General features: G+C 32.7%; 1 protein-coding gene across 1 annotated transcript; it reads right to left on the bottom strand.

Annotated features, from left to right (window-relative positions):
• Positions 1-1,656: 1,656 nt before the first annotated feature.
• On the bottom strand, positions 1,657-15,764 carry LOC148601534 (protein Wnt-4-like). Its single transcript, XM_088555953.1, has 4 exons — positions 14,443-15,764; positions 10,009-10,244; positions 8,500-8,783; positions 1,657-3,256 (listed from the first exon to the last, which is right to left on the bottom strand). Exons 1-4 carry the CDS (start codon positions 14,529-14,531, stop codon positions 2,789-2,791), a joined length of 1,077 nt encoding a protein of 358 aa, XP_088412079.1. The 5' UTR covers positions 14,532-15,764; the 3' UTR covers positions 1,657-2,788.
• Positions 15,765-20,800: the final 5,036 nt, after the last annotated feature.

The raw sequence follows: 20,800 nt of genomic DNA, 5'->3' as shown, positions 1-20,800 counted from the left end.
TGCCTTTTTATCTTCAGTGATGAAATATGTAATGTATTATGGTCCTCTTTTAACATACTGAAAAAAAAATCAAAATCCCATGATTTTTCACATCCTCTTTCATTTTTAAAACCTTTCCATCTTTTTATCTTCTTGTGATAAAATGTGTAATATCTAATACTCCGTTTAAAGACCATTTTTGTGGCACAAATCGACTATTAACTGATACTGAACAGAAATATTACCCTTGTTCTTTATATTTATGTGTTTGATACAACGATCAAGCTCTGATTGCGTTGTTTGATTTTCATACACATAAAACAAATTGTAACTTCACAGATTTTAACGAAACTTTTCAAATAGACGATAATGATATAAATATGTACATATAGTGAATTAAGGTTTTTGCACGGAATGGTGGTCGATTTCAGTACTCAAGAACTGTGTCAAAAAATTTCCTGCAAAAAGTAGTGTTTTTCGTTGTTTTTTTTTTTTTTTTTTTTTTGTATTTTGCTTTATTCTGTTATTTAAGGTTGCTCGGTTTTTGACTGTGGTATATCTTAAGAACTTGTTATCCAACAACCGAGAGTTCGTCTTTTTCTCCGTCCTCAACACCCTTTTGAAACGGAAAACTGGACCCATTTATAATTTTCAAGGTCATAAATCAAAGGTCAAAATCACCACGAAGACTTTCGAACACTTGTCATGAATTAACATCGGTCAATGGATTTTGACCTTATATTATAGTTTCTTTGTTTTGTTACGTTTGCGTATGTGGTGTTTTGGTTGGTAGTTGTCTCCCTTTTATGATAACCACTACTGCATTTGTAACAAGTAAAATTACTCGTTTAGCGGTTAACTTCGTGTTTCATTTATTAGCATTGTATATTACCACAAAACAATGTTGCATAAAAGATTTTTGTTGTAACATTTACTTGTAGTTGTTGTATGGTATTTGCATACACATTTGGCATTAAAATGTTGAAACACTGCCCGTGTTTTTTTTTTTTTAAATTTATGAATGTACAAGACTTCTAAACTGACATTCTACAGTAGTCGCAATTTTCTCGCTCGGCACACATTTGATGGATTAATTTCAAGTTCCGTGCATTATTAATATATACGAAGCTTTATATAAATGGTGAAATAAGTTTTAAACTGTCTGAAATCAACTGTCTGTTTGTGGGACCTTGCCGTTTTTACTACATGGAATGTTCGAGAAAATTTTCTGCTGCCATTGAAATGTGATATGTGGTTTTGAATATAGATGTTGCATACGTTGTAAGCGATTATGGTTGCTGTCTGACATCAACTTCCGGTTTCGTGTGATTGCAGTACGAGTGGTAGTGTATCCAGCACGTGAAACCTCGATATTGTTTTTGCTTTGCTTAGTCTTTCATATCATATTTTTGTTTTATTTACGCAGATTTTAAGTACAAGAATTAAATAAATGGATGATATTCGATGATATTTGGCACACTTGCTGGTTTCCGGTTGATTCTAGATTAGTCCCATAAGTTTTTGTATTTCAGCGGTTTAGTCAACGGGTTCATTTCCTTTAAAATATTTCTGCTCCCACTAACAAAATACACATTACTGTGTTTTAAATGAGTCAAAGATACCCGATAGTTTCTTCGAGTTTTATACCTTTCAAATAAAAATAAACAGGACAAAGAGTAACAAAATAGATATGTTTTATTTTTTCTATAGTTTTTTTTAGTTTATGAGACAATGTACAACAATTAGGTATCACATTTGTTTAACATTATTTTTTGCCCACAAAATAATTTATATCACTAACAGCACATTTATATTTCACTTTGTGTATTTTTTAATCTTCGAGCATTTGCATAAGTTAAAAAATATTAATTGGAGATAAAATGCTTTAAATCAAGGCGCTAGAAAAAAAAAGGACCTGGAAATGTTTAACGTGTAAACTTAAGTAGGACAAGAATGTAAATATAGAGAATAATCTTTTAATTTCATTGTAAAATCAAAAAGAGTGCATACAAAGGGAAATGAAAATCATGAAATGGTGAGGATTTTTTTTCTAATATCAAAAACAAGATGTCCGTCATGGCCATCAAAATATCAGAAAGCTCATAGTTTGATCAATTTAAGGATGAACGTAATTAACGAGAACGAACTGAATGAAATATGAGTTAAATAAATATAATGAAAACTGAAGAGGCAAGACGCAGGCAATGTGCTGGATGGGCAAAACTAACATAACTTATTATATGACCCGTGTTACCACAGGAATAGCACTTATGGTGAACGTTTTTTATCATTCTTTATACAATAACAGTTCTTGCTGAGTAGTATACCCAGGTCTTTGTTAAATATATTGCATATTTTCGTATGCATAGAAGTATTGAAATCACAAACGTGTACTACAAATGCAAGCGACCTTCTTGCACTCACTTAACAATTGTTAATATTTGTATCTATGTACTCGCAATTTGAATAACACTTATTAATTGTCAATATTAGTATGTACAATGAAGATGCTATTACATGTATACAAAATGTCATGGATACAATGTACACCTGTGCGCATGACTAACACTTTGCAAATAATTAAAACAGAACAAAACCTGAGTTACTTAGGCGAAGCATTTGCAACAATGTCTTCCTTGACATTTTTTATGTCATTTACAATGATACAATTTCAAGACAAAACCTCGTCTACGATGAAGGAGCACTTATAAATAAATGAGATTATGGCATGTAGGATGATTGGTGATCTCATTGATGACAGGATTTCTTTCTGTGTCAATATCAATTTGGTAGAAACATATATGGCGCCTCATTTGCAATAATATTCCTCCACTTCGCGCACACACTCCTGACAGGAAACATAGCAGCACCAATGAAATTTACAGAAACACCTTTCCACAATCCTCCTCTTCCGGGATTCATAGCCCCGCCCACAACACATCAAGTCACAACCGTCAATAGCTTTTGATGATTTGCTGCAAATTCTCCCCCGGGTTCCGAGTGATCCTGATTTAGGATCCGGTTCACAGAAATCAGGAGATGCAACTAGATATACTAAGTCTGAACTTGTATGGGGCTTGTACTGTGGATTCACGGGTACAAGCCTCGGTATATTGTTTGTGTATACTAATTTTACTTCTGTTGCGCCATCGAATTTCTCTTTAATGATGGAACCAACTTCTCTGAAAGTAGGCATTGCTCGCCAACAAGTCCGTAACTCACACGATCCCGATACGCCGTGGCATTTACAGTCTATTCGCATATTGTTTTCTATGCCCTGAAAAAGAAAATCGAACTTTTAATGACAAAAATCTAACTATAATGCTAGAATGATCTATGGTATCGAATACGGCCATCAAATGGCCCTTAAATAAAATTCGACGGAAACAAACGAGTTTAGCTGAGGAAATCAGCTTTCAAATCGTGTCATGAATGACTTTTTTTGTTTGTTTTAATTTGCAGACTTCTTGCATATTTTGGATACTAAAATTGTCGCTTGTCTGTGCTATTACTATGTTTGTTTAGTAAGTTCATCTTAAGACAAGGATCCGCTCGTGTTTCGGACGTGGAAGTGTAAGTATTCCGGAAACCATTAATTTTGTTGTTCGTTTTTATTTATGCTCGATTTACTGAACACTAAAATTTGATATGTTTATTGTTGGGTTACATGGTATAAAATCGTACTTAATACATTTTTGACATTTTACTAGAGAGGCCTATTTCATTTTATATATCTTATGATTAGTTTATTTATTAGCAATGACGAAGTGATAATGACCTTAACCCATACTAGCGAATCTGATTTTCGATCGGTGATGGAATCAAAACTTACGCCATTTGTATGCACAGCTGTGAAGTTGCAAATAATGCACTTCTACTTGCATATGAAATTGAGCATCTCATAAAAACTCAAAAGTATTGAAGGATTTAAGGAAATCGTTTTTTTTTTTAAATCGCATCATTTTGACCCTGACCTTTCACTGTGAGTTTATTTAAACATCAACAGTTAGTATTGTATGAGGAATTACTCAGCTTATTCGGTGTTATTTGCTGACAAATGCACAGGATAAAGAGCTCGTTTGCACATTAAAAATTTTGTGTAATGTTTGTCTGTGGGCAAAGTTTAAGTAAGATAGTACTTTGATGGTTGTATCACTTGCTATTTGAAAGTCACCTAGGATTTTTAACATTAACTAGTCTCCTCATGGTCCCTTGCTACACAGGAATCGCTCAGAGGTTTAATATCTACTAAAACAATTAAGATATCTCTTGGGGTTGAGAAGGGGGAGGGTTGGTCTTTGGTTATATTTACTTTGAAGGCTATATCATATCGACTTCCTTTATTTGTGGTGAAGGAAAACAATAAATAAACAATTATATGTTCCAGAATTATGCGAAAATGTTTCAGAAGCTGTGATGAGTGTGGGACGAATTAAGAACTCATTTTGGTAGTGAAATATGTTGCTAAAGTTTCAATTAGACAAGAACGAAATTATTTTCACCATTTTTTTTGTCTTGCGTTAAAGTACTTCGCAATCTTCAATTAATCTCATCGAATGAAATACTAATTTATACGTAATTACTTTATATTCAAACATAAAACAGCGGGGTGTAGAAGTAGAAACAAATTATTTTCCTCTTCAAGTGCACAATGGAATTACTTACAAAAAGATAAGTAAAGTTGGGATTGACAATTAAGAAATGGTGCCAAAATATAGAATTATAAGCATAAATATTTTGAATCTGTCGATCTCTCGAAAAGCCATTCTTTTTCTTGATAGCGCCCAAGCCTTCGCTACCTTTGATTGATATTTAATGATGATTTGAAAACCAGAACCCATTTTTTTCCACTGTATATACATATTTCGCAACAAAAGTTGAACAACAATGTACATTTTTCGGCTCCGTTCCAGTCATGTATTAGGGATGGAGGGAATTAGGGAATATCTTAATTTTAACTTGCCTTTTTTCATCGTTTTAGGCTTAAATCCAGAATGGGGTACAATCATCGTACAGTTTTTATTTTTAAATCAAAAAGTTTAGTATGATTCTACATATCGGAATGGCTTTGATTATTAAAAGACTTCTAAACCATCTGGATCATTCTTATTTCGCCTTGCAAAAGTAAGTTACCTTCAGCATGTGACTGACCTGCCCTTTTAAGTGACCAAGCAATCTATCTCTGTCAAAAGTGAATGAATGACATTCAATGAGCTGCCACAAGTGACAAAAGTAATAATTTTGAGCTTGAGTTCTGGCCTTAATGGCAAGCCAGTATCAACATCCTTGCAAAACCAATTTGTTTTGAGGATCGTTTCCTCTCGAAAACTCTTTAATTCATTTCTTAATTTCTAACGAATGCCATTTATTTCAGGTGTAATCGTTGCTATGTAGTATACTTTTATTTTATATGTTTACGTAATAGAGACGGTAGGACTGACGCGTCTTTCAACATTGATCAGCGATCATGTGATAAGATGATCCGTTTTGGTGCCCTCGTTGCCGTCCTGACACGATTTTGGATGTTATGTTTCATCACATATTCAAGTCCTGTTTATAAATATTTCGCTTCTTTATAAAATAAACTGACCTTGGAGTTACTTTTCATCGAAACATGTTTTTTTTATCTTTTTTTTTTGTGTTTTTTTATGAATTATATATAGAGCGATTTAGTTTTAAGTACAATCGACGAGTAATGTTTGACTTTCTTAAGGATTTTTCTTCTTCTTCAAATTTTATAAAGCAGGAAATGAGATTCAAATATTATGGCCTTAAATTTAGAAGGAAACAAAAGTGAAAAAATATTCAACAATTTTATCTATTTATTTGCAACATTAAACAAAATCGAAAAAGTGGCGACTGTCAGACCAAATTTCATTTTTATCGCGGAGTAATTCCTCAGTAAACAAATTATAGCATGAATACGTATTCAAATAAAAGGAAAATGTTCCTTAAGATCAAACTTTAACTGTATCAGTTAGTATCTAGGATATATCTGATACTGAGAAATTGTAAGAAACCTATCTTGTGGGGTTTACACCATTTGTTTGAAGAGCTGAAATTTATGGGTGAAAATGGAAGTCGTAAATTTTGACGAGTGTACAAGTTGGACTAATTTCTTCAAAATAATTTAACTCAAGTTTATAATTAGAAAGAAAAAAAGTAACGTAACAGACAAGCCTTAGGATAGTTTATGGAACTTAAACACAAATGCAGGATGATAGTTTTGAATTGTTCCCTTTCAAGAGCACAAAGAAATTAGAATACCAGGTATTCTAGAGACTTATTTGGGCTTAGTATTTGGAAAAGAAGCCAAAATTTACTTAATTCAATTTGCTCGTGCTTTTTGTACTTTTTATAGACGGTGAATATTTACACTTCTACTTTAATTAGCGGAGTTGGTGCAATTTAATTGAAAATGCTGAGATGAAAGACCACAAATTTCTCCCATTATAAAAATATGTGTTTCATAAATAAACATAGCTAGTTCGCTAATCAACAGGGCTATTCAAAAAGACTCTACCGTTTACAAGGATCAGATTTAGTCAATCTCCGTACCTCATTTTTAAAATTAAAGCTTATGATATCAAAATTCAATATTATACAACATAGTTATAATTTAAATTTTCCATATTCGACGTGAAAATGCTTTTTGATATTAAATTGTCCGTAAACACCAAGTTAATCAGAAAACGTTCCTTTCCATGGTTCATTATGTTTTAAAATACGTCAGTTTTTCACTATTTTTTTCTTGGTCTGATGACTCGGATCTTTGAATGGAATATTTTAAAACATATTTTTAATACCTTTTCAATACATCAAGATTGTGGTGTGCCCTAAAAGGATAACGTTATATATTAAGAGATGTTAAAAGGTTTGGGGAACAGTACAGAGGCCATTAATTCAATGTTTTTTATGCAACGTAATACCCAATCTTTGGTCATCTGAATTAATGAGGACGAATGTTATTTGATGTTTTAGGTTATGTCAATTGAACGTTATCTGACATAAATAAATAATGGTTCGTTTTGAATCATTTTTTAAACATTTTCTGGTCTTTTCTTCTATACTATTTTAATGGGACCATTTACAAATATATTTCAATTCAATTTTAAGGGTTTCACTCTATATTTATTATAAGCAACGTATACGTAGATAGACTCCCATCAGAGCTTTCGTGTAAAAAGGAAAAACAAAAAAACAAAAAATCTTAACCTTAGTAGGGCACGGCAATGAAGATAGTAAAAAAACAAACGAAAAGCTCCATAAACAAAGTTTTAGCTTTTAGCAAGTTGATGTTGACATTATTAGTACTTTATATCATAGTTTTAAAAAATCATAAATCCATGCAGTGTTTAGATTACAACGAAGCATGAATTCCCTTACTTAGTCCTGCTTTACACGAATTCGTACAATATTTACGGTCATATTCTAACGAGAATTTCATTACAGCTTACAAAATATTTAGATTTGACTTAATTTAGACGTCAACCAAACATTTGAAATTTTAACCGCCTTTATGTTAACATACGACAATTGGTATGGAATAAAATATGTCGTCTGCTTTTGTACCGCCGCCATTACTGTCAAGATTTATGGTAAATTTCGTATTATTATTCCACCTGGGAAACATCCCAAATTTGATTGAAACTGAAAATCGTAAGGGTAATGTGTCCAAAAATCTAATAAATCATCCGCCTAGGCTCTCTTTAATAATGGGAGGATAGTATAAAACCTCCATCATATTGTTATAAGAAATCGGCATGCGGCCATTAAATTGTGCTTGACTTGTTCGAATGCTATGCTTGAATTGGAATTCCATCATATTATATCTTTCACAATTTAACCTTTCGTTTTTGTGGTTCATTCAAATACCTATTCATCAAAAGATTTCTTGTTGCAATAAGTTGAATAACGAAAAATCGACTTTGCATTGATGTGCACGTGTTCGTGTTTAGTCTGAGTGACGAAGTAACGTCTTTGATATGATGTCGCCTTAATCAGATCATAACAGTCATCAATAAAAATTGCATTAGATCAGTAAAGATAGTGTTAAGCACGTGTAGTACAAAGTCTTTGGGTCGACCTCTCTTTTGTTTTATATGATAGAAAATGACCCGTATCTCATAGATACCAGACATATCTGAATAGACAGCGAGGTTTGACGGGGTCGTAAGGAAACAAAGATGAGTTGCTTACAATCAATCGGTTTAGATGATCAAATTGTTCAGGGGTGGATCCAGAACTTTTTTTAAAAGGAAAGGGGTTTCAGAAGTGTTCCAGAATAGAAGGTCCTTGCTATCCATTTATCATTATTGTACATATTTTACACGGAATTCACAAAATTTTCACAACAAAGAGGGTGTCCCAGACCCCTTCTCTTTAAATCCGTCCACGTATTCTTATTATAGGGATAAGTCTCTCATTTTTTTTAAGAAATGCGTACCGTAGTCTTATATCATATATACAATATGCATATCCATTATCTGTCTAGTATTTGCTAATACGTTCACGACTCACCTTTCGACCGGCTTGGTTATTATGAATATTCATTAATTGTCTTCCTAAATTTTTATTATTCTTTCTTCTTCGCTTTTCTCTAGCGTCTACAAATGTCTTTGCAAATGCAATTCCGAATGCAATATTATCGGAACACCCCGACCATTCGAATCCCTGGTCACTGGGGCCACTAACTGTCCTATCACACCCACACTGTGTCAGACGACCACTGCTGCACGCTCTTGTGACAGAATGTGCAACACCAGCAGACGACAGCGCGTGCACGAATGATGCTTCTCTTGTACCTGAAAATATAAGTGGAGGTAAATATTTTGATCTGGTCAGATACGTGTAATTGCTGAAAATGGTACAGAAAATATGAAAAAATCGATGGTAAACATTCGTAAAACAAAAGCTTGCTCTGTGCATAATGTTGCATATGTGCTGCAACTTTAAGATTTAAAGTGATTTGGCGATTCCCATGTTGCTCATTGTATGTAACTTTGTTTAATGTGTAACCCACTATTGATCGTTTTGTAAAGTTAAGGCATAGCAAACACCATGTTATAAGATTCTATGACGCTTTTTTCATTTGTAGAAATAAAAAAATTGGCGAGAAAACCGCTGAAATAATGGCGAAACATCGTCTATAATTCACCACCTTTCAGCCAAAGGCAAAGCAAAATATCTTTTATAAAATGCATTTATTATCGAAAGTTAAGCATATCTTATACATCACTTTAGCTTATGGCTAAAATACAAGTCATTTCGTATGCCGAAGAATTGATTTTAAAACACGATAAATGGTAAAATGTTTTAAGTATTCCTCACGTAATATCCAATGTATATCTAACATTCGGCTATATTTACTCTTCGGCATGACAAATTCATCATGGGATTTCGAAACATGACATATAATTTTTCAAATGTAATACAAATAAATTGTAATTAACGTACTCCCCCGCATACACCCAACCATTATTTATAAATTAATGCCCTTAAAATGTATAAACATTTAGACATTTAGTTAAATTATTTGTTTCCGTTAGATAAAATAACAATGAATAGTCGCCTATAGTTTCGTCATCGTTATCGAAGTTAAAATTCATGAAGTTTTCCCTAAAAAAAATATCAAAGTGCATTGACGTTCATTAGATACATGTATGGATTAGAGGTCAAGCGTTCCTTTGATCCCGGGTCGCATGTACATTAAAACACCCTAGGGATTATCAAATATCTAATCTGATAAATTCTTTGAAAGGAATAATTGAAAACTGTTAAAAAGAACCCAAAAATATCACAAAATATTATCAGTTTTTAATGCCTTTGGCTGAAACAAAACTTGGATTGTATTGTTTCTGTTCAATCGGAGAGGAAAGCGCGGGCGTAATATAGCGTATGATATGAAGAAAGTTATCTTTTCTAAATTCTTTTAAATTGTGTCTATTTTGGCCTTTTTGAGCTTCTAGATTAGGGTAAATCCGGTTGATTACTTAGAAATAAATTCCATGGGGATATAATTCAACTTACCTAATTTTAAAACATTTCCAAAAATATTTCTCGTTTCTACCATGCTACAGTTCCATCTTCTGTTCCTAAACTGATGCTGACATTCCCGGATTGCGTGGTCGGCTCCGGATTTGACACTGTCCATAATTTCAACATTTTTTCGACAAATTTTTCTTTGTCTTTTTACAAGTCCTACTAAAGAATCACAAGTTTCTGGAATCTGTATTGTTGAAAGACTTGACATTTTGGCGAGGGACCTGGAAAAGTTATGCAATAACATATTTAAAAAAGGTGCATTCGAAAACGACCAGGCATATTATTCTACAAAAAAAAGTTCGTCAATAAAATATATGCCATTTGGTAACTTATGTATTGGGAACACACATGTGTATTGTCTTACATTCAACACTTGAACTCCAATTCATTGAAACTTATCAGGTTCCCGTTTTGAAACCTGCTTCAAAAGGGTCGAACTCTTATAAATGGGCATTCGTTCTAAACATCTAAGAACCCCATAACAAATAAATCGAATTATATTTGACTTCTTAGTAGTTATAATTTGTCATCCTGACAAATTTCTTTAATAAAAGGAACAATGAAATATTGCACATTTTTTTTTTATCGAAAAAGGGTATAATATCAATCTATAATCAATTGGCGATGTCATTTGGAACAAGACGTCAAACAAATTTGACGTCCATTATATCAGCAATATATATGATAAAATCTATAGAAATCAACAGTTTACACAACAAACATGGACATTTGCTTCTAGATGCCATTTTCTTATTGTAATGTGACTTTTGGACACCTCGCCACCCATTAGCGTTGTAATATTGGCGGCTTACTTGTGATTTATGCCAATTAAACAACTAATGTGCATGTTTCTTGTTATTATGTATAATTGTGTCATGTCTTTTGGCTACTTCACAAGGTGATAACAGAACTTAAGAAATTTACCCCCCTTTCTTTACAAAATGATAAAATAAACTATGCTGGTGCATTCGTTCAAACAAACAAAAATGTAGTTCTTTTCTGTTATCAATAATTATCTTCAACTCAATGTTTAAAGTAATTAAAAAACAACAAATAATTGTCGAATGAAATTTTGTTTTGACGAAAAGATGAAACGATTTCTTCCCAGTTTGGTAATTTAAAAGTTGTTCCTTTGACACATTCCTCGTTTCAACTACTGGATCGGTATAACTACAAAATTTCAAAATTTAAAACTCCTTTGTGTCGTTAAACAAACGATCAATCAATCAAAAAATTTCTAAAACTACATCATCGACAAATCGAAGCAAAAGGTTAGCAGGTGACACATAAATTTTGTAATAAAATCCAAATATTTAGACTTTTTACAAATCCTTCAAATTTATCATTATTCAAATTTAATGACAGACATTGACAATTCTCATTATATTATTTATCATAGGCCTTTGGTTATTATTGTAAAACATATTTCATTTCGTTTCAGCCCCCCAGGACAATTTGGAACAAATATTTCTTTAGTTTTAACGCTGAACATCAAATATCCCGTATTGTTAGGGTCACTATGCAATTGAAATTCTCATCAATTACTCTGGTCGTGTTGAATGTAGGACGCTATGTAAAACATCGTGTAGAACAATATTTAATAGTCATAATTTAATTTTTTCTTATCAATTTTATGATTATTTGTACCAGTATCTGAAGGGGACAGTTACCGCCCCTTTTTCACGTTTACGTTTTTTTTTGTAGAATTGTCAATATCATTGTCAATTCTATTGATATTTGTCTCATTCCCATTCAGTTTTTTAATTAATAGTATCAAATTTTAGACATTTTAAAATTTCACACCCATTTTTTTACCAGATATGTCAATTACCCAGTCGAAATCAGGGTGTGTTGATAAGTCGTGTAGATAGCTTCTGGCAAGGTGCTTATATGTGCCACTTCCAAAATTCAATTTTGACCAAAACACAAAAATCCAAAATCCGTTTTTACCCTGACACTTATACGCCCGTATTTGTTTGACTGTTTGAAAATTTCTAAAATGATCCCTCCTTTTGTTGTGTTTTAATAAAGCTACAAACTTGAAGTGTTTCTCCTTATCAGCTTATCAATCGATCAAAAAGACCTTTAGATTGAAAATTCTATTAAAGGGAGATAATTCCATAAAATATCTTCATTTAAATAGCCCTGTCAAATCCGTTTTTATTCAGCCAATTCATGTATTCACTGATTACTTTTTCAAACGTCGTATCACATCCAGAGAAACACTTGATAGATGAACAAATAAACAACTCTGACACCAATCAAGCATATTCTAAAAGCTAAGTGCAAAATTAAAATTTAATTTGAAACTCGGTTGCTTTGTTAAAATGCAAAGTAATGTTAATCCGAATGAGGGACATTTCTTTATCCGCATAATAACAGATGTATTTGGTATAAATGCTGTGATAACATACCACAAGAACTCGCCAAAGAATGACAAAATTTTATAGTGAACTTGTAAACACCGACTTATATAATGCAGACCCAATAAAATGTCATTTTCCGCATATTAAGAGTTGCACATGACAATAGCTTTGCATTGTGCGTTCTAAATTAGGTTAAAGTTTGATTGGTGTGATAGTTTATATCTTTGGAAATCTTCAGCCTACATTTTTTAAAGTTTAATTCAATTTTAATGTCAAAAATGTTAAGTACCACTATTTCATAACGCAAATGAAAAAAATAGCTTGTGATTGGAATGTTAACACTTGCTTCAGTCAAAAAAGGGATTCATTCATGCAATGCCAAAAAAAAAACCAAACAAACAAACAAAAATGGAGGGATATCCTTACTAATTCTTGTATGAAATATGTAATTTAAGAGCCTTTATATATGAAAACTGACATGCATTCTCATGCACCAAAGTCACAAAAATATTCTTACAAAATATAGTGTACAAGAACTATACTCAATATAGTGGCTCATATATATAAGGATGAAAGCTCAAAAATGTTATTTCCCAGTGGCGGATCCAGAGGGGCTGCATGGGGTTGGCATCCCCCTTTTTGGAAAATTTGTCATTTTCATGCGTAAAATTAACAAAAAATGACAAATAATATCCTAGCACCTCCTTTTTCTGAGGAATATTTGCTTGCAGCCCTCCTTTTCAAAGTACAATGTATCTAGATCCGGTCCTGTTTGCATCAACTTGTATATTTCTCCTGTATTTTTCTATTTCATAAAAAAAATCCTAGGGTGATATTTAACTACGAGCCATTACCGATTGGGCCCTGTGGCCCTTTTCTTCTACACAACGTGTCTCGGAAAGACAAACAGTTAAGTTGGTACATTCCAATCTTTATCGTGAATCCTAGTACACAAGCTTACATACAATTGATACTTTAATCCTAGAAAAGCCCTATAACACCAAAATTTTAAGCTTCCATTGGTAAAGTCATTGACAAGTTGGACCTTTTTCGCAACATGAGTTTGGCTAATAGTCCAAATACCACAAACAACGTATACTCGTATACGTATTTAAACAAATACAATTTATTAAGGTAGTAAGGTAGACAGGGGTTCAGAAGTAAATACCAAAGGTTAGACTAATTCGTTCTGACTTAGATGTATTAATACTGATAGTAGATACAAGAAAGCCGTCGTGTCTACGGACAGAACGGTCTGTGTACAGGCTGATTGGGCAGTGAAATGGGAAAACTTTGAAATGTCTTATTTACATGTATATGTACATATACAAATGTACACAGAGACTGGGTTTTAACAGCAAACTACATGCACAAATGGTAATGTTCTTGTAGTGGATTTTCAAAGAGAACGGATAAGTGCATGCTACCTTGTATTCTAGTCATCTAGTGCTTTTGAGAGTTTAGGGCGTATGACCTGGTCAATAGCACAATTTCAAGTCAGAAAAAAATGTTTATATTTTATTAAATACTTATGTTCACAAAGAATGTACATTACATGTAAAATTTTTATTGGTATGATTGTACAATGGTATAATCACTCAGCAAAAAAAAAAGGATCAACTTCCTAAATCAAGCTAGTGGTTAAATGCAGACTTGTGTGAGGAATGTAAAGTTAACAATGGGGAACCGGTCATTCAACTTTCAAGTTCATCCAAACCTGTCATTTTCTTCGTTAAAGAGTGTTAAATCTTGCACCCCTTGGTATGAAAATAATATTTAAGTTGAACAACAGCTTCAGTGTAAATTCTTCCGGGCCTACAGATGTGTGTCCTGTGTTAGCCCCTTGTTTGTTTCTGTATTATTTGGTGACAGTCAGCTTTATCTATAATTTTCCTTAATCATAGTTTATAGTAGTTGTTTATAATGCACCGCTATTGCACATGTGTGTTGTGTAATTAATGTACATGTAAATACATGCATATACGAATTTATTTTAAGGTTTTGCCAAAGCTGCGATATTGTAGATAAATAAAATGTATAAGTTTGTACTTACAACCACTGAATTCCTCCTGCCAATGTTAAGCACTGTAATATAATACAAACTATTGTAGAATATAGAATGTTACTATCCATACGAGTCATTCTTCTTGTCGTGTTAAGGTATCGTGAGCTGTCTTCATGTGCGGTGTTGTCTTTAATGCAATAAGTAAACAAAATGTAGGAAAACTAACTAATATTTAAATTATGTTGGAAAACGGTTTAAATTTCACATATTTAGTCAAAGAAATCTGTTCCTTCCGTCAAATAAATCCATAATAAACTTTTTTAAAATTACACTTATTCCGGCTGTTAGCTTTCTCTCCTTTTCAACTTATATAACGTTTCCTTAAGTTGTACAATCGTTACTTCTCATTCTTCTCCCGTGACGCTAATAAATATCTATTTTTCAACCTGAAGGTTATCACAAATTATGTATGAATGAAAGTAGAAGTCGGTATAACTATATTACAATCATTTTCTCGACTCGTCCTCTTTACTCAAAAGCTCCGCCCCCTTGACAAATGATAACCTGTGATTGGATGAATTCAACCGGAAAATAATTACTGTTTTGGTTGACTGATTTTTGAAGCCGACTATTTTTGAGTAAAAGTACAATTATGACGAGTCTGAGAAATGTAATCATACAATAGATTTTCGATTAGATAAAAACAATTTCCGCGTGTAATTACAAAATTATAAATAACAATATAATTAGTTAAAATTTCTCAGAAAGGATTAAAATAAGCAGAAAATAATGTAACCAGCCACGTAAAATGCTAAAAATCGAAGAAAATAACTATTTTAAGGATATTTTCTTAGTGGTTTCTCAATCCATTAATCCTTTTAAATTCGATCCTTGAAAATATAGCATTTATTTCACTTTTATTTGAACAACGAGTTTATATTGGATTTCTTGATCGCAAACAAGACACGTTGTGTTAACATTGCCACATTCAAACAAGTTCGACTAAATATCCAATACTTCCACACTTTTGAAAATTTATTATCAATTTAAAAATTTGTTTTTAATGATCTATGTATTTAGTCTATTCGTCCGGCGCGTCTTCGACAGACTCCTTAACAAGCTGACACACAGGCTGTTTCATTGTAAATATTATATCCCTGATTTTATTCAATATGAATGTCTTAAATCCAAAACCAGAATTATAGACCACAGTTCAATATTTTCTCGAACGTCGTTATTTACCATCGAATTATGTGCTAATATTTGCAGTTTAAGAAATAAACTTCGGTAGTAGTGGCACTGTTGTTGTGCGATTTCTATGTGATTACTTCCAGAACAAATAAACATATTACTTGCGATCAGAGGAAACCCGGCATGTGGATTTGTAATCAAAATATCACAAACTATTATATGTTTTTATTTCTCATCTGCAGATCTAAGCCTCGCTCCAGACAAACAAACTCTTGGATCTTTTTCTAGAGCAGAATATATACGTGAATTTTTATTACTTCATCCTATGCCTAGTACATCGACAGCTTTTAATATAAATCGTCTTTAATTTAGTACAGTGAAAATACATGCTTTATCAAAAGTCTTCCTTTTTGATTATGCGTGTTATTACATTGTATCAGTCAGTTCTTGTGCAGTTGGAATGAAGGGGTGCTGGAAATAAAAACGTATTGTTCCCCTATCAAGCTGCTGCTTTAACCCTCCTCTATGTCATTTAAAACTATTGAGGCTTTTCAGAATGTCGTGCTATACTTACTGTGTTATACATCTACTAGTAGTGTGTGCTTTTAGGATTAATTCCTGTCATTACATGCACTAGCAGTGTGTGTGTGTTTTTTAGGAATGTTTACGAGTAATGTATGCTTTTAGGTTTAATTTTTATCTTTTTAAACAGAAATAAGAACAATATTATTCATTTCACTTAAAATTCTTTAAAACCCACCGCGATAACTTGATCAAAAATGACTTTAGATGAAGAGATTTTTTCTTCTTGGGCCAACAGTACTTTTTATTATGACAATATTTTTCTTTCTGATAGTGACAATTAACATATTCATTCTACAAAAATGGGATTTAGAAGATGTGGATTTTATACTGTGCCACCTTACATGACCAGTTTAAAGACCAATCTGCAATCCATTAAGTGTACAAACCTGCTATTTTAGTAATCTAATCTATTGTTTTAGTCAACTTTATTAGTTAAGTACAGGTCCACGTAAAACTTCTGCAAACGAAATGGCAGGTAGTAAATCGAAGTCTTTTATTTTACTTTATAAATATCCTTAAATGTTTCCGAAAGTCACAGTTATTATACAAATACTGATAAGGTGGTATCATAGGTTGGAAAAGTAGTGAAATTGACCAACTGCCCAAGAGATAATTTGAAATCCACATCTATTGAACAAAATTTCCCGTCATCATCACTCCAGATCACTAAATCATTCTTTTTTCCCTCATTGCCAACCTCCGTTATTTTTATTTGTAACCATATTAGTGTTGTTACATTCTGGATGCACTGAAACTATTACGAAAGTTCATAAAAACATGGACCTTTTGCACTCTACATGATTTTTTGGTGAACTTGTATTTAAAATCGTAAAAACTAAAGTATCACAGGAGTCACGAGCCAATTGAAAGCTAACAATAACAAACCACTCTCCTCTTCAGTTCTCGTTTTAATAGCTATATAGTTTCATAAATACATGTATACGTAATTCTACCATTAAGTTTCTTCTGCACACTGGGGGAGGTTACGATGACAGGTACGATTATCTTCATCAAAATATCATTTATTTTAAACATTTTTGCATTTTAAAATAGGTGAGAAGTGATGCAATCAAATAAAAATATTTCACATGATTTCACACGAATTTCACGTTATTTTCACCTGAATTAAGCAAATAAAGTGAAATTCGGGTGAATCGAGCTTTCACGTGAAATTCATTTGAATTTTTTACATGAAGTTCATACTTAAGTGATTACACGTGAAAATTACGTGTATTTCACGTGAACAATACTTGTCTATGCAATATTTGCAAACCACGAAAGAAACTACACATGGCTCAGTGAACGGGTATGTCTATTTCAAAGTTATGAAATTAAGGCTTGTCCTGAAAAATACAAAACTCGAGGCGCCATTTGCTGTAATTTGTACAAAAAGTATATTGCAATTACAATTGTCAAGGCGCTTTATGGAGTACAAAACAAAATGTAAGGCTTTATTTGCAGTTTTACAAATGTTTGCCTATATTTTGCAACGTTATAAAACAATAAATGCATTTTGCGATTACACAATATATGGCTACGTTTTCACTTTTTTATTTTTTGTTTTTGTTTTTTTAATTTTTTATTTGATTAGAAGCGGATATTGATTGGTCGTGTATTGCCCTTTTCTTGGCATGAATCATAAAAAATTATGTTCATTCCACAATGAGTTGCAATTGGATACTAGAGGAGGGTAATACTATATCAAGACGAATCAGCTAAATAATAGCATGTATTCTAGGATGGACTCACGCATCTATCCTCGGGTTTAATCCTATTATGGTCATTTTAGATGAGCCAATTTTGAAAATTCGCCTACATAGAATCTATTAAGGTACCCACAACGCAGTCCTTTGTAATTGGACTCCGTCCGAGAAGATTTGCAAGTTTCAAATTACGATAATTTTCTCTACATCAGATTCATGCAGTTTAATTTTCACCAAATGTATTGAATCTATAGAGCCGTGCAGAGTTGTCGTACTTGATTTATGATATCTTACTGGGAAACAAATGCAGTTAATGTTATCACATTTTCGTGAAGTCCCGAGTTCAAACCCTTTAGATTTTTTTTGAAAGTTTTTAAATAAGTATTTTTAGATAAAATTCTGTCAAAATATTTAAATGGATACATCGGGGATGACATTTAACTTCGACTTCCTCGATGACAACTTTAATCTTAATTGATATTTAAAAACATATAATATTTGAGAAATTGTTTCCGCCTATCAACAGCAAAATCCATATCTCTGTTTTTTTCATTAACGATTATAGAAACGAATGAATTATCTTAATTTATTTGGGTAAAACATACACACGCTAAATTGAAACAATTAGACATGGAAGTAATGACAGAAACCTTATTATATTATTCTAATACCATGAAAAAAATGCAATATACATTGCAAGTCCAATGCCTAATATCTAATATGCATTTGACAAACTGCATGTACTCGTATTTTCACACACTTACATGTATACATGTAGCTTATGCGTGGTTTTCCACTAGCAAAATGTATAAAAGACGGAACAGTCAACATTTCAGCAGATACATGTAGCAAACAAATTTCAGCGACACAACCCATTTTAATTGACTAACAATCGACAATATTTAAGAATAACCGTCGACGTTTTTTTTTCCTTACTAGATGTAGTTTTTCCCACACCAACGAAGCAGGTGTGACAAAGATAATTAGGTTAATTACAGGTGTGAAATATGTCCATAATTAGTAGACGATCAATGAAACATATGTTGTTTAATTTGAAAGTATTTTAATTATTAAACAATACAATTATCTGTACTCAACAATTGGTTAATTCAATTTATCAATCAGCAGCAATGAAACTTGTCATAATCCGATGGCTTCAATAAACATCAAAGCAAGTGACGGATTACTTCCTTTAGAAGAATACTCAAATCTTCTCGAGTACGGTTACTCGACAGAGTTCATTACGGAGTCAAACTCATCCATTAATATTCGTTTTTGTTTGTATTACTGAAAACCAGCACGTGTGAAAATTTATTTATTCAGATTTTTTTTAATGGGGATGAATTAAAATGACTGCTGTTCACCAAGGATTAACGACGCGTGTAATTCGTTAAAATAGGTTGGCTCGTGAATAACGATATGGAGCATTACACACTGTAAAAAAGCGCGATAATCCGCAATTTGTCGAATATTAAGTGAACGCGTCAAAATACTAATGGAGCGCATATCATCGATATCACATTTAACTGAGATGTAAATTCCCCTTTTGCTGTAAATTCTGTTCATTTCGTGCAAACTATAGCAGAAGTGAGCGAACAATTAGCCTAGAACCTCATTTAAACTGGATTCCTCTTTTTTCAAAATCTTTGGGTCTGACATAGACAATCAGCCTTTTTTACAACCCTCTCGGATGAAACTTGGACTTAAAAAAGTAAGATAACACCTCAGCTATACTATGATACAAAATTGCACTGGTCAGTGAATATTTACATACTATGACTCTAGCGTGACAAAAATGTGCAAAATTGCCCTGAGAATATCTAGAATTTCGTATATGTATGTATGTATGTATGTATGTATGTAAGGTTTTGTTTCTGACATCATTTTTATCTAATGCATGGCTGGTAAAAAAATCACGAAAAGCGGCTCCAGTGTTTCCAATTTTTTCATTACAGGATCAAACTAACTTTTCAAGTATCAGGAGAGATCTGCCTTGCTCTTCAGTAGCTCCAGGTACTTGCACATGCGCACATGTATACCAAATTTGCAAGTTTCGCTGCGTTACTAACTATAATAATTCATAGTCACATTTATGTCTTGATTTTTGAAAATTGGGTAAAGGAAAGAAGATCTACTACGTATATATACTATAGGGGTTTTAACAACCTAGATATGGGCTCTCTCGGATCTCGCACGGTCGGTGTTAGTTAGGGTGATTATAACCAACAATTGATAGTGGCGGAGTCCAGCCTGCGGGTTATCTGACCGAAGAACTCGGTCAATATATATCATAGTAGCGACTGGGCTGCTGTTTTTAGGCTTTGGCTTACTCCCAGATCCCATGTAAGTCCCAGAGCGTTTTCCCCCAAAAAATGTTTGGGAGTACATCAATCGAAGATGGATGAAAAGACCACAACTTGACGTATCCCGAAAATGGACATGTATGAACTCACAATATTGCTTAAAACTGTTGTTCCGAAATCCGGGTTTGAGCTTCACCCTGCAATAGCATTTTCCAAAGCAACTGTTATAGTATATACTGTATGTATCAACACCATTCTAAAAATATATATGCACAAGGAAAAGCTTTTGTATTCCATAAGCTCATTGTGCAAACTCCTACATGAAGCTACTTTTATTCAACTTTGCTAAGAATATCTTAGTCTGAGTTTTGACTCAATGATACTTTTTCACATTTCATGTATTTTTTCAAATATTGGAAAAATATCAAAAAGACTGAAGCATTATATATATAAAGCTGCCGTCACAATGTAAGTGAGTGAAACCAGATAAAGGTTGTCAACCCGATAATGTTAAGTTTGGTATGTAGGTTGCCAACCAGGAAAATGTTAAGTTCGGTGTATGGTATGTAGGTTGTTAACCGGGAAAATGTTAAGTTCGGTACATAGGCAATCGGAACTCCTCAG

The sequence above is a fragment of the Perna viridis genome, chromosome 12, assembly GCF_037379345.1.
Source record: "Perna viridis isolate PV_CMFRI_1.1 ecotype Kerala chromosome 12, ASM3737934v1, whole genome shotgun sequence".
NCBI lineage: Eukaryota > Metazoa > Mollusca > Bivalvia > Mytilida > Mytilidae > Perna > Perna viridis.
The sequence above is the reverse complement of the archived record's forward strand: the minus strand, read 5'-3'. Positions and strand labels throughout refer to the sequence as shown.

Coding starts and splice junctions, on each gene's coding strand:
- LOC148601534 (XM_088555953.1), bottom strand. CDS start 14,531: ATGACTCGTATGGATAGTAACATTCTATATTCTACAATAGTTTGTATT. Junction 10,245..14,442: donor GCAGGAGGAATTCAGTGGTT/GTAAGTACAAAC, acceptor TAACTTTTCCAG/GTCCCTCGCCAAAATGTCAA. Junction 3,257..8,499: donor ATAACCAAGCCGGTCGAAAG/GTGAGTCGTGAA, acceptor TTTCTTTTTCAG/GGCATAGAAAACAATATGCG.